The sequence below is a fragment of the Rhincodon typus genome, unplaced genomic scaffold, assembly GCF_021869965.1.
Source record: "Rhincodon typus isolate 14 unplaced genomic scaffold, sRhiTyp1.1 hic_rhity00003676, whole genome shotgun sequence".
Classification (NCBI taxonomy): Eukaryota; Metazoa; Chordata; class Chondrichthyes; order Orectolobiformes; family Rhincodontidae; genus Rhincodon; species Rhincodon typus.
In genome coordinates this window covers 2,919-15,795 of record NW_025969314.1, presented here as the reverse complement: position 1 = coordinate 15,795, position 12,877 = coordinate 2,919, and the positions used below count along the sequence as shown (strand labels likewise).

The 12,877-nt window shown below is 45.4% G+C and overlaps 1 protein-coding gene across 1 annotated transcript; it reads left to right on the top strand.

The window, feature by feature from the left end:
- Positions 1-9,658: 9,658 nt before the first annotated feature.
- LOC125481810 (tripartite motif-containing protein 2-like) lies at positions 9,659-12,581 on the top strand (the record flags this gene model as incomplete). The annotated part of the gene is made up of 3 exons (XM_048593723.1): positions 9,659-9,831; positions 10,040-10,551; positions 12,530-12,581. Coding segments are annotated over exons 1-3 (698 nt in total), but the record flags the coding sequence as incomplete, so codon positions are not given.
- Between the last annotated feature and the right edge of the window lie 296 nt (positions 12,582-12,877).

The following is a 12,877-nucleotide window of genomic DNA, read 5'->3' as shown; positions in this document are numbered from 1 at the left end:
ACAGTTGCCTGAGGCTGGAATCAAACCTGGGTCCCTGGTGCTGTGAGTCAGCGGTGCTAATATCTGAGCCACCATGCTGTCTATTTCTGCCTTGAAAATATTTTAACGACTTTGCCTCCACCACATTTTCAGGCAGGGAGTTCCAAAGAAATGATGTTGGGTGATTTTGAGCTTGAGATATTTAGTATTTTTGGCATGTGGGCTAGGCGAGCATTTGTTGTCCATCCTAAATTGCTCTTGAGAAGGTGGTGGTAAGCTGCCTCCTTGAGCTGTTGCATTCCACGTAGCGTATGTACACCCACAGTGCTGTTAGAAAGAAAATTGCAGGATTTCAACTCAGTGACAATGAAAAAATGGCAAAACAGTTACACGTCAGTGTGTGGCTTGGAGGGTAAATTGCAGATGATGTTGTTTCCATACATCAGCTTTACTTGTCCTTCTAGGTGCTGAAGGTCATAGGTTCGGAAAATGCTGTCAAAACCTCCTTGGGATATCATTGCAGTGCGCCTTGTAAATAATACACATTGCTGCCACTGTGCGTCGGTGTTGGAAGAACTGATTGTTGAAGGTTGTGGATGGGCTTACAAGTCTATAGATCATAGGAAGACAGTCAGAGGCTTTTGTAATACAGCTCAGCTGAAACCTTAACAAGTTTGAATTTTTTGATCTCAATCGGCGTCAGCTTGGGTTACATAATGTAATCGCCACCGGCAATCATGGCTGCTAGCCAGGCAAAGACTATCAAAGCAAACGATTAATGTTTTCAACCCATATTCACACTGCACATGTGGAGCAGCAAAAATGGGCCATTCTGGAACATGCTGGAATCCTTTCTTATTAGGTGGTGTACTCGCTTTCTGGCAAGTGTGATATTTATGTTCAGAACCATATACAATGCAGAAGTAAACCCCCTTCATTCATAGGTTCAGAGACCCATAAAGCACAGAAAACAGCCTTCAGTCCATCCAGTCTATACTGACAAGAACTACCAGTAAAAGTGCACTAATCCCAATTTCCTGCACTTGTCCCATATCTTTGAATGTTATGATATTTGAAGTACTTATCCAATTTTTTTTTAAAGCTTCTCAGGCAGTGCATTCTGATTCCCACCATACACTAAGTGAAAAAGCTTTTTTGCAAATTCCCTCCATCTCCTGCCCCGTACCCTAAAACTTGTGCCCTCTCGTGATTGACCCCTCAACCAAAGGGAACAGCTTTTCTCTATTTACCCAGTCCACACCCTGTTATACACCTCAATCATATCCCAGTCAGTCTTCTCCGCTCTCAAGAAAACAATCCAAGCCCATCTAGTCTCACCTTATAGCTGAATTTCTACATCCCAGGCAACATTTTCTTAATTCATTAAAGGGATGAGGACGTCACTGGCTAGACAGCTTTTATTGTTCATCCCTAACTGCCCTAAAGGACTTTAGTGAACCAGGTGGGTTTTTCCTGACAATCGACAATGGATTAATTAGATTCTTAATTCCAGATATTTTATTGAATTTAAATGCCACCATCTGCCATGGTGGGATTTGAATCCAGGACCCCAGAATGTTATCCGGGTCTCTGGATTAACAGTTCAGCGATAATACCACTTGGCCTTTGCCTCCCCACATCCTGATAAACCATCTCTGTATCTTGTCTAGTGCGATCACATCTTTCCTGTACTGAAGTGACTGGAACTGCACACAGTACTCCAGTTGCGGCCTGACCAATACTATGTACAACTCCAACATTACCTCCTTGCTCTTATACTATATATGCCACGAATGATGAAAGCAAGTGTCCCATATGCCTTTTTAACTAACCTGCTCATGTGCTCTACTGACTTCAGGGATCTGTGAATAATAACCCAAAAATCCCTCTGTTCCTTTAAGCTAGCCACTGTCCTCCCATTCATTAAGTACTCCCTCATCTTGTTTCCTCTTCCAAAGTGCATCACATCACACTTATCAAGGTTAAATACCATCTGCCGCTTGTCTGCCCGTTTGACCAACCCATCTGTATCTTCCTGTTAGTTACAACCATCTTTGCTATTAACCACTCTATCAATCTTGGTACAAAAACAGAAGTTGCTGGAATAGTTCAGCTCAGCTGGAAAAATTGCAGTTCTGAGGAAGGGTTACCGGACCTGAAACATTAACTCTGATTTTTTTCTTCACAGCTGCTGCCAGACCTGCTGAGCTTTTCCAGCAACTTCTGTTTTTGTTCCTGATTTACAGAATCTGCAGTTCTTTAGGTTTTTATTTACTACCAATCTTGGTGTCCTCTGCAAATTTGCTTAACGTTACCCCACATTTTCATCTACATCTACATTTATGTATATAACAAACAATAAGGGTCCCAGTACTGATCCTTGTGGTACATCACTGGACACCGGCCTCCAGTCACTCAAACAGTTGTCTACCATTACCCTCTGTACTCTATAACTAAGCCAGTTTCTGATCCATCTCGCCAAGTTTCCCTCATTTCCATTTGTTTTTTCTTTATTCATTCATGGGATGAGGACGTCGCTGACCAGGCAGCATTTATTGCCCATCCCTAATTGCCCAGAGGGCAGTACAGAGTCGACCACATTGCTGTGGGTCTGTGTAGGTCACATGTAGGCCAGACCAGGTAAGGATGGCAGTTTCCTCCCCTAAAGGGCATTAGTGAACCGGGTGGGTTTTTCCAACAATCGACAATGGATTCACGGTCAGATCTTGCTAAAATCCATATAAACTACGTGAACTGAACTTCCCTCATCCACACACTTGATCACGTTTTGGAAAAAATTCTAACAAATTTGTTAGGCATGACCTCCCTCTGACAAATCCATGCTGACTATCCCTAGTAAACCCATACTTTTCCAAGTGGGCGTGATTTTGCTCCTTCGGAATTTGTCCCAATAGTTTTCCTATCACTGACATGAGACTCACCTCTCTGTAATTTCCTGGTTCATCTCTGCCACCCCTCTTAAAAAGTGGAACCCCATTAGCCGCCCTCCTGTCCACTAGCACTTGCCCTGTAGCCAGAGAGGAATTAAAAATTTATCAGAGCCCCTGCAATTTCCTGCCTCACTTCCCACAGCAGCCTGGAATGCAGTTCATGTCGGCCAGGGGATTTATCTGTTTTTAAACCCTACAAAGTTTCCAATAGTTCCCCATTTCCTATGTCAAACTGTGCAAGTTCCTCACAGCTCCTTTTCCTGAAGTCCATGCCTACGTTCTCCTTCTTCAGAGTGAAGCCTGAAGACAAGTATTCATTCAACACCCTTCCAAAATCCTGCGGCTTCACACGTAGGTTACCTCTTTGGTCCTTAATGGGCCCTCCTCTTTCTCTGGGAAACCTCTTCTCTTCAATGTATTTATGAAATATCTTAGCATCCTCCCTAATCCTGCTTGCATTTTCATTTTGATGCCTCCTTTTTGCACTTCTAATTGCTTTCTTAAGTTCCCTCCTCCACTTCCTGTATTCCTTTATGGCTGCAGCTGAATTGCTCCCTTTGGACTTGCTGAAAGTCCTACTCTTCTTTATCCAGTCCTGAATTGTCCTAGACATCTAGAGGTCTCTGAATGTATTGTATCTACATTTCCCTCTACAGGGTACATATTGGGGCTATACTCTCCCCAACTTCTTTTTGAATGCCCCCCCATTGTTCCGTTGTAGACTTAACTGCAAGGAGCTGTTCCCAGTCTACTGTGGCCAGATTCTGCTTTCTTTTAATAAAATCTGCCTTCCGCCAATCAAAGTTGTCTTTTGCAGGCTATCTTAGGCTTAGGAGAGCTATAAGGGGGCATGAGAAAACCTTGGCGGATAGGATCAAGGAAAATGCCAAGGCTTTTTAACACGTATGTGCAGAACAAGAGAATGACTAGAGAAAGGATAGGGCAGATCAAGGATTGTAAAGGGAATTTGGGCACTAAGCCTAAAGAGATAGGAGAGGTCCTTAATGAATACTTTTCTTCAGTATTCACAACTGAGAGGGACCTAGTGAGGGACAACTGAGGAGGACGTTGTGAAACAGGCAGGTAGGCTAGAGGAGGTTGATGTTAGTAAAGAAGATATGCTGGGAATTCTGAGGAAGTTGAAGATAGATAAGACACCCGGGCCTGATGGGATTTATCCAAGGATTCTATGGGAAGCGAGGGATGAGATCGCAGGGCCTTTGGCGATGATCTTTTCGTCCTCACTGTCCATGGGAATCGTGCTGGAAGATTGGAAAGAGGCAAACGTCATTCCCTTGTTCAAAAAAGGGAACAGGGATAACACCGGAAATTACAGGCCAGTTAGTCTTACGTCAGTGGTGGGCAAATTATTGGAAATGGCTCTGAGAGACAGGATTTATGATCACTTGGAAAGGCACAGTTTGATTTGTGATAGTCAGCATGGATTTGTGAGGGGTAGATCATGCCTCACAAACCTTATTGAATTCTTTGAAGAGTTGACCAAACACGTGTATGAAGGTAGAGCAGTGGATGTGGTATACATGGATTTAAATAAGGCGTTTTGATAAGGTTCCCCATGGTAGGCTCATGCAGAAGGTAAGGAGGCATGGGATAGGGGGAAATGTGGCAGATTGGATTCAGAATTGGCTGACCCTTAGAAGACAAAGGGTGGTAGTGGACGGAAAATATTCAACATGGTGCTCAGTTACGAGTGGTGTACCACAAGGATCTGTTCTGGGTGCTCTGCTATTTGTGATTTTTGTAAATGATTTGGAGGAAGGAGTGGAAGGGTGGATTAGCAAGTTCGCAGACGATACGAAGGTGGGTCATGTTGTGGACAGTGCGGAGGGCTATTCTAGCTTACAAAGGAACATTGATAGAATGCAGAGCTGGGCTGAGAAGTGGCAGATGGAGTTTAACCCTGAAAAGTGTGAGGTGATTCATTTTGGAAGGACAAACTTGAAAGCAGAATACAAGGTTAACGGAAAGATTCTTGGCAGTGTGGAGGAGCAGAGGGATCTTGGGGTTCATGTTCACAGTTACCTGAAAGCTGCCACCCAGGTGGATAGAGTTGTTAAGAAGGCGTATGGTGTGTTAGCTTTCATTAATAGAGGGATTGAGTTCAAGAGCCGTGAAGTTATGCTCCAGCTATACAAAAGCCTGGTTCGGCCACATGTGGAGTATTGTGTCCAGTTCTGGTCACCTCATTACAGGAAAGATGTGGAAGTGTTGGAAAAGGTGCAGAGGAGATTTATCAGGATGTTGCCTGGAATGGAGGGAAGGTCTTGTGAGGAAAGGTTGAGAGAGCTAGGGCTTTTCTCTTTAGAACAGCAAAGGATGAGAGGTGACTTGATAGAAGTGTACAAAATGATCAGAGGTATAGGTAGAGTAGACAGCCAGGGACGTTTTACGAGGGCACGTAGTTTTAAAGTGAAAGGAGGTAGATATCGGGGAGATGTCAGAAGTAGGTTCTTTACTCAGAGTGGTAGGGGCGTGGAATGTATTGCTGGAGAGGGTAGTGGAGTCGGCCTCATTAGGGGCATTTAAGTGACTATTAGATAGACATATGGATGATAGTATAAGGTAGTGGTGGAGGTTAGATAGACCTTAGGTTTCGGGTAAAAGTTTGGCACAACATCATGGGCCGAAGGGCCTGTACTGTGCTGTAATGTTCTATGTTCTATCTTTTTCCTTGTCCAGAACAAATTTAAACTGTGTTGTATAGTTGTCACTATCACTTAAAAAATTCCTCCGCTACCACATCAACACTTGTCCAGCTTCTTTCCCCAGAACCAGATGCAGCACTGAGCTGTCCCTTGTTGGCTTTCTATGTATTGATACAAAAAACTCTCCTGGATAAGTTTCAAGAAATCTGTGTCCACCCGATTGAAAGTTTTTCGGTACAAGGAAAGGTTAGAGAGATTGAGCTTATTCTCCTGGCAGCCGAGAAGGTAAAGAGGTGACCTTCTTGAGGTGTTCAAAATTTTTATACCCTCCTCTGACTTGTCTAAAGGTCCTATATACTGGAATGTTGAGTTACCAGTCCAGCCCTTCCGTTAACCATGTTTCTATGATGGCAACAATATCATCCTTCCATGTGTCAATCCACGCCATTAACTCATCAGTATTACCTATTACACTCCTAGCATTAATGTCGTAGACCCTGTCCTGGGAATGTTTAATGGGATGTTGTTGAGAGAGCTTCGATACTCTGTATTTAACCCATGCTGTCCATGTCTTGGGAGTTTGTGATGGGTGACAGTTTAGAGGAAGTTTTACACTGCATCTAACCTTCTACTGTCTGTCGTGGGAGTGTTTGATAGGAACAGTGCAGAGGGAGCTTTACAGTGTATCTAATCTCGTGCTGTCCCTGTTCTTGGAGTAATTGATGGGGATAGTGTAGAGGAAGCTTTACTCTGTATCTAATACTGTGCTGTCCCTGTCCTGGGAGCGTTTGATTAGAGATGCTGCACAGAGAGCTTTACTCATCTAACCCTGTGTAGTCCCTGTCCTTGAAGTATTTAATGGGGGAGCAGGAAAAAGGGAGTTTTACTCTGTATCTAATGCTGTGCTATCCTGCATGTATTGAGCTGAATAGATTCCTGTTCAGCAGAAGGGTAGAGGATAATGCGGGGGTAGATAGGAATGTGGAGTCAAAGACACAAATCACCGTGATCTTGTAGAATGACAGCAGGTTACAGGGGCTGCCTCTGATCTGTGGTTAACTCGAAAAGACTGTAACCAACTTAAACAGAAGCATTGAATTCGTAAAAGGCAGGTGGCCACTCTCAATCCTCTGAAATGCTTTTCCCAGTGCAACCTCTGTTTTACCAGGTGCATATAATATATAGAGAGAGAGAGAGAGGGCTTTCTCCATTTTGATCATGTCTGCTGTTTACATGTGCTTTGTTTGACTTCTCATTTTTCTCACCATCTGTCTACTTCCTTTTGCCAGTTTTGTTTCCTTTGAGTCTGAGCTCCCTCTCATAGAGAGCTGATGGTGAATTTGTTCAAGCCACTTGTTTGACCTCAACTGCAGCATTGTGTACAGTTTTGTGGTGAAGACAGATTCACTTGAGTGGTTAGGGTCTGGAATGTACTGTCTGAGTGTGTGGAGGGGGTGATCAGGTCGACTCCTTAATATCATAAAATATCGGGCAGAATTAGACCATTTGGCCCGTTGAGTCTGCTCCGCCAATCGATCATAGTTGATATATTTCTCAACCCCATTCCCCTGTTCCCTCTTGATAACCCTTGATCCCCCCCTCTAATCAAAAACCTATCGATCTCAGTCTTAAATACACTCAATGATTTGACCTCCAAAGCCACCTGCAGCAATGAGTTCCACAGATTCCACCCTCTGGCTGAAGAAAATTCTCCTCATCTCAGTTCTCAAAGGTTGTTCCTTTACTCTGAGGCTGTGCCCTCGGGTCCCCGTTGAAATATCTTCTCCATGTCCACTCGATCCTGGCCCCTCAGTATTCTGTAAGTTGCAATCAGCTCCCCCCGCCACTCCATCCTTCTAAACTCCATCGAGTACAGACCTAGAGTCCTCAGTTGCTCCTCATTTGACAATCCCTTGATCCCTGGGGTCATTATTGTATAGTTTACTCTGTTTACTTAGAAAGGGGATCAAGGGTTATTGAGTTCTGAGGAAGGGTCACCGGACCCAAAACATTAACTCTGTCTTTTCCTTCACAGATGCTGCCAGACCTGCTGAGATTTTCCAGCAACTTTGTTTTTGTCATTATTGTAAACCTCTCCTGAATCCCCTCCAAGGCCGGTACATCCTTTCTTAGATACGGAGCCCAAAACTGCTCTCCGTATTCCAAATGTGGTCTGACCAGAGCCTTATACAGCCTCAGCAGTACCTCCCTGCTCTTTTATTCTTGCCCTCTTGAGATGAATGCTAACATTGTATTTGCCTTCCAAACTACCAACTGAACCTGCTTGTTAACTTTAAGAAAATTCTCAACTCCCAAATCCCTTTGTGCTTCAGATTTCCAAAGCCTTTCCCATTTTGAAAATAAGCTCTGTCTCTATTCTTCCTGCCAAAGTGCATAACCTCACACTTTCCCACATTGTATTCCATCTGCCAATTCTTTGCCCACTCTCCAAGCCTTTCCAAGTCTTTCTGCATCTTCCCTGCTTTCTCAACATTACTTGTCCCTCCACATATCTGTGTCATCTGCAAACTTAGCAACAATCCCCTCAGTTCCTTTGTTCAGAATAACATGAATACTTGTGGTCCCAACACTGACCCCTGTGAACTCCATCAGTCACTGGCTGCCATCCTGAAAAAGACCCCTTTATCTCCACCCTCTGCCTTTTGCTAGTCCACCAATCCTCTATCCATGCCATACCTTGCCCTAACACCATGGGCTCTTAACTTATTTAGCACCTTCCATATGAGGCAGCTTGTCAAAGGCCTTTTGGAAATCCAATTAGATCATGTCCACTGATTCTCCTATTTGTCTAATTTGTTGGTTCCCTCAAAGAATTCAGAGTTGTCAGGCATGACTTCCCTTAGATGAAGCTGTGCTGACTCAGCCCTATTTTACCATTCACTTCCAAGTACTCCACAAATCTCATTCTCAATAATGGACTCTTAAAATCTTACCAATGACCAATGTCGGGCTAACCAGCCAATAACTTCCGGTCACCTGCCTCCTTTCCCTTTTTAAACCGGGGTTTACATTTGCTATTTTCCAGTCCTCTGGAACTCCTCCGTGACTCCAGTGACTCCTGAAAGATCACCAATAGTGCCTACACTATCTTTTCAGCTATCTCCTTAAGAACTCTGGGGTGTAGACCATCTGGTCTGGGTAATTTATCCACCTTCAGATCTTTAAGCTACTCCAGCACCTTCTCCTCAGTGATGATGACTACACTCACCTCTGCCCCCTGACCCTCTTGAAGTTCGGGTATGGTGCTGGTGTCTTCTATTGTGAGAACTGATGCAAAGTACCTATTCAGTTCCTGCACCATTTCTTTGTTCCCCATTACTGCGTCCCTAGCCTCATTTTACAACAGTCCAATGTCCACACTTCACACTCTACCTTTTATACATCTAAAATAATCTCTTGCAAACTTCTTTCACATTAATAGCTACCTTACCCTCATATTTCATCTTCTCCCACCTTACTGGATTTTCAGTTACCCTCTGCTGGTTTTTAATTACTTCCCAATCTTCTGGCTTCTCACATATCTTCACCGTATGATTTTTCTTTTGCTTGAATGGTTAGAATCTGGAATGTACTGTCTTGAGAGTATGGGGTAGGCAGGTTCACTGTTTTATGGAGGCAGTATGTTCAGGCAATGCAGAGAATGTGGGAGAATGGAGTTGGGTGAGTTGCACAGAGAGTCAGCCCAGCTGAACGGCCTACTCCTGTGCTGGAATCTTTCTGTGAATCCATGGTGTGCATTATTAAACTGTCCCTCTCCCTCTTCCCCTTCCTGTATCTGTGTCTCATTTCTCCCTCTGCCACTGTCTCCTCTCTGTTCCCCTCCCTATCTGTCTGCCTGTCTCTTTTCCTCTATCTCTTTCTCTCTTCCCCTTTCCCCTCTGTCTGTCCACCCCATTCCCCCATCTCACTTTCCCTTTCTTCCTCTGCCCTACCCCTTCCTTTCTCCCCTTGCTTGCCCCCTCTCACCCCTCTCACTCCTCTGTTCCCCTCCCCTATCTCACCCCCTCTGTTTCCTGCCTCCACTCGCCCCTCTCTCTGCAGGTTACTCTTTCTTTGTGACGGTTGCTTCCTGGGGAGGTTATGATGGCGGGCTGTGATTCCATCACTAGCCCAGTGGTGCGACAGATTGACAAGCAGTTTCTGGTCTGCAGTATTTGTCTTGACCGATACAACAACCCCAAGGTGCTGCCGTGTCTGCACACATTCTGTGAGAGGTAAGAATGAGGGGCCTGATTGCCATCAGGGTCTAGGACTGGACGTGAGGATACCTCGTGGTACACCACACTGAGCACTGGATGTTTTGTGCTGTGTTTGGGGGCTGGATGCGGGGCCCGGGGTAGGGGAGCTGTGTTTGGGGCGCCTTTAGGGGCCAGGACCCTGTAGCCCTGCTCACCAGGATTCTTGTTTTCTTTGCTCCCTTAGGTGCCTGCAGAATTACATCCCCCCCCAGAGCCTGACCCTGTCGTGCCCTGTCTGCCGTCAGACTTCGATCCTCCCCGAGAAAGGAGTGTCTGCTTTGCAGAATAATTTCTTCATCACCAACCTGATGGAGGTGCTGCAGGGCAATGCAGCCTGTAACCAGGAGCAAGCCTCTCTGAAGGATACGGTCAGTGCAGTGTCCGGACACTCCCTGTCGTGTCCCAACCATGAAGGCAAGGTCAGTGCCAAGAGTAGCTGCTTCAAGATGGCACAAGGGGTCTGGGAGAGGGCACACAAGCCATGGGACAGGAATCAGAGGTCAAGGGAAGGTGCTCAGGGCAGGGTGGTTTATGGATTCACTGTGTGCGGGGTTCAAGTGTCAGGAATAGGCATGGGTCGGGTCAAGAGTGCGCACTGGATGCAGGGGTCGGGTCGGGGGCGGGCACTGGATGCAGCTTTCAGGGTTCAGGAAAAGGCACTGAGTGAGGGAACCAGGAGTGGGCGCCGAGCGAGAGGTCAGGAGTGGCCACGTGGTGTGGGTTTCAGGGTCAGGGGTCAGGGCAGCACAGAGCCCACCCACAGAGTGCTCCGCCCCAAATCCTGACCATTAGCCCTAGGCCCCTTGTGACCCCTGCACAGCTAGAGCGCATTAACTTATGCCCAGCTGGGAAAATTCTTGCTCAGTCCCGCCCCGCTTCCCCTCAGTCCTCCTCATCCTGCCTCAGGCAAAATTGAGTGGTGAGGATGGCACCGAGTCTGCGGAGGGATATAGACAGGGCAAGTGAGTGGGCAGAACCTTGGCAGAGACGACAAAATGTGGAAAATGTGAGGTTTTGCAATTGGGCAGGAAGAAAGGAGCAGCTAGTCACATAGGAAGAGGGGCCATTCAGCCTCTCGAGCCTGTCCCACCATTCAGTGGGATCATGGTTGATCTGTGGCTTGACCCCATATACCTGCCTTTGGCCCATATCCCTTAATACCGTTGCTTAACAAAAATGTATCTCTCTTGGATTGAAAATTAACAACTGATCCAGCATCCACTGCAATTTGTGGGAGAGAGTTCCAAATCCCTCCTACCCTTTGTGTGTTGAAGTGTTTCCTAACATCTCTCCTGAACGATCTTGCCCTAATTCTCAGACTCTATCCCTAGTTCTGGAATCCCCAACGAGGGGAAATAGTTTATCTTTATCGACCCTGTCTTTTCCTGTTAATATCCTGAAAACTTTGATCAGATCACCCACTTAACCTTCTAAATTCCAGAGAAACCAGTCCTAATTTGTATAACCTCTTCTGGGCGGGTTGCAGAAGGGATTCACTTGAATGTTGCCTGGAATGCAGCAGTTTAGAGTGATGGTGATCTACAGCACAGAGACAGGCTCTGTCTAACTCACTATTCACCTAAGTATTCTAATCCCATTTCCTAGCACTTGGTCCACAGCCTTGGATGCCTTGACATTGTAAATGTACATCCAAATACTTATAGAGTTATACAGCACGTAAACCGACCCTTTGGTCCAGCCAGACTTCAATGCCTCTCCCACCCTTATAGGCAGTGAATTCTAGATTCCCACCACCTTCTGGGTGAACAAATTTTTCCTCACATCTCCTCTAAACCTCCTGCTCCTTCCCTTAAATCTACATCCCCTGGTCATTGATCCCTCCATTAAGGGGGAGAAGTTTCTTCCTGTCGACCTTATTTATGCCCTTTGCTATTTTATAAATCTCGATCATGTCCTTCTCAATCTCCTTTGCTGTAAGGAAAACAACCCCTGTCTATCCAATCTTTCTTCATAACTGAAACTCTTCAGCCCAGTCAACATGCTTGTAAATCTCCTCTGCACCCTGTCCAGTGCTATCACATCCCTCCTACAATGTAGATTCCAGGACTGCACATAGTTAGGCTGTGTTCTAACCAACATTTTATACAGTTCCACCATAACCTCCCTGCTCTTAAACTCTCTGCCTCAACTATCCTAGGGTGGAGGTAGCTATAACTAGGGGGCATAGTTTTAAAGTGAGTGGAGGTAGATATAGGGGAGATGTCAGAAGTAAGTTCTTTACTCAGTGTTCGGGGCGTGGATTGCATTGCCGGAGAGTGTAGTGGAGTCGGCCTCATTAGGGGCATTTAAGTGGCTATTAGATAGGCATATGGATGATAGTATAAGGTAGCGGTGGAGGTTAGATAGACTTTAGGATTAGGGTAAAAGTTCGGCACAACATCGTGGGCCAAAGGGCCTGTACTGTGCTGTACTGTTCTATGTTCTAATAAAGGCTAGTATCCCATATGCCTTCTTAACCTCTTTATCCACCTGTCCTGATCCCTTAATGGTCCAGTGGACATTGACAGCAAGGTCCCTCTGATCCTTGGTGCTTCCCCAGGGTCCCACTGTTCAACTTGTACTCCCTTGCCATATTTGTCCTGCTTAAACAATATAAGATGCTAGTTAGACCACAACTAGAATGCTGTGATCAGTTTTTGGTCTCTTATTGAAGGAAAGACTGGAATTGGAGGCAGTCCAGAGAAAGTTCACTTGGCTGACTTAAGGTATGGAGGGGCTGTCCTATGAGGAGAGGTTGAGTAGGTTGGGACTGTACTCATTGGAATTTAGAAGAAGGAGAGGTGACTTTATTGAAACATATAAGATTGTTTAAGATCCTGACAAGGTAGATATTGTTTCCCTAGTGGGAGAATCTGGGACCAGAGGGCATCATCCAGAATAAGGAGCACGAATTTAAGACAGAGATGAGGAATTTTTTTCTGACAGTAGTGGATCTCTTTATCACAGATAGCTGTTGAAACTGGGTCTTTGAGTATATTCAGGGCTGAGACAGACAGATTTT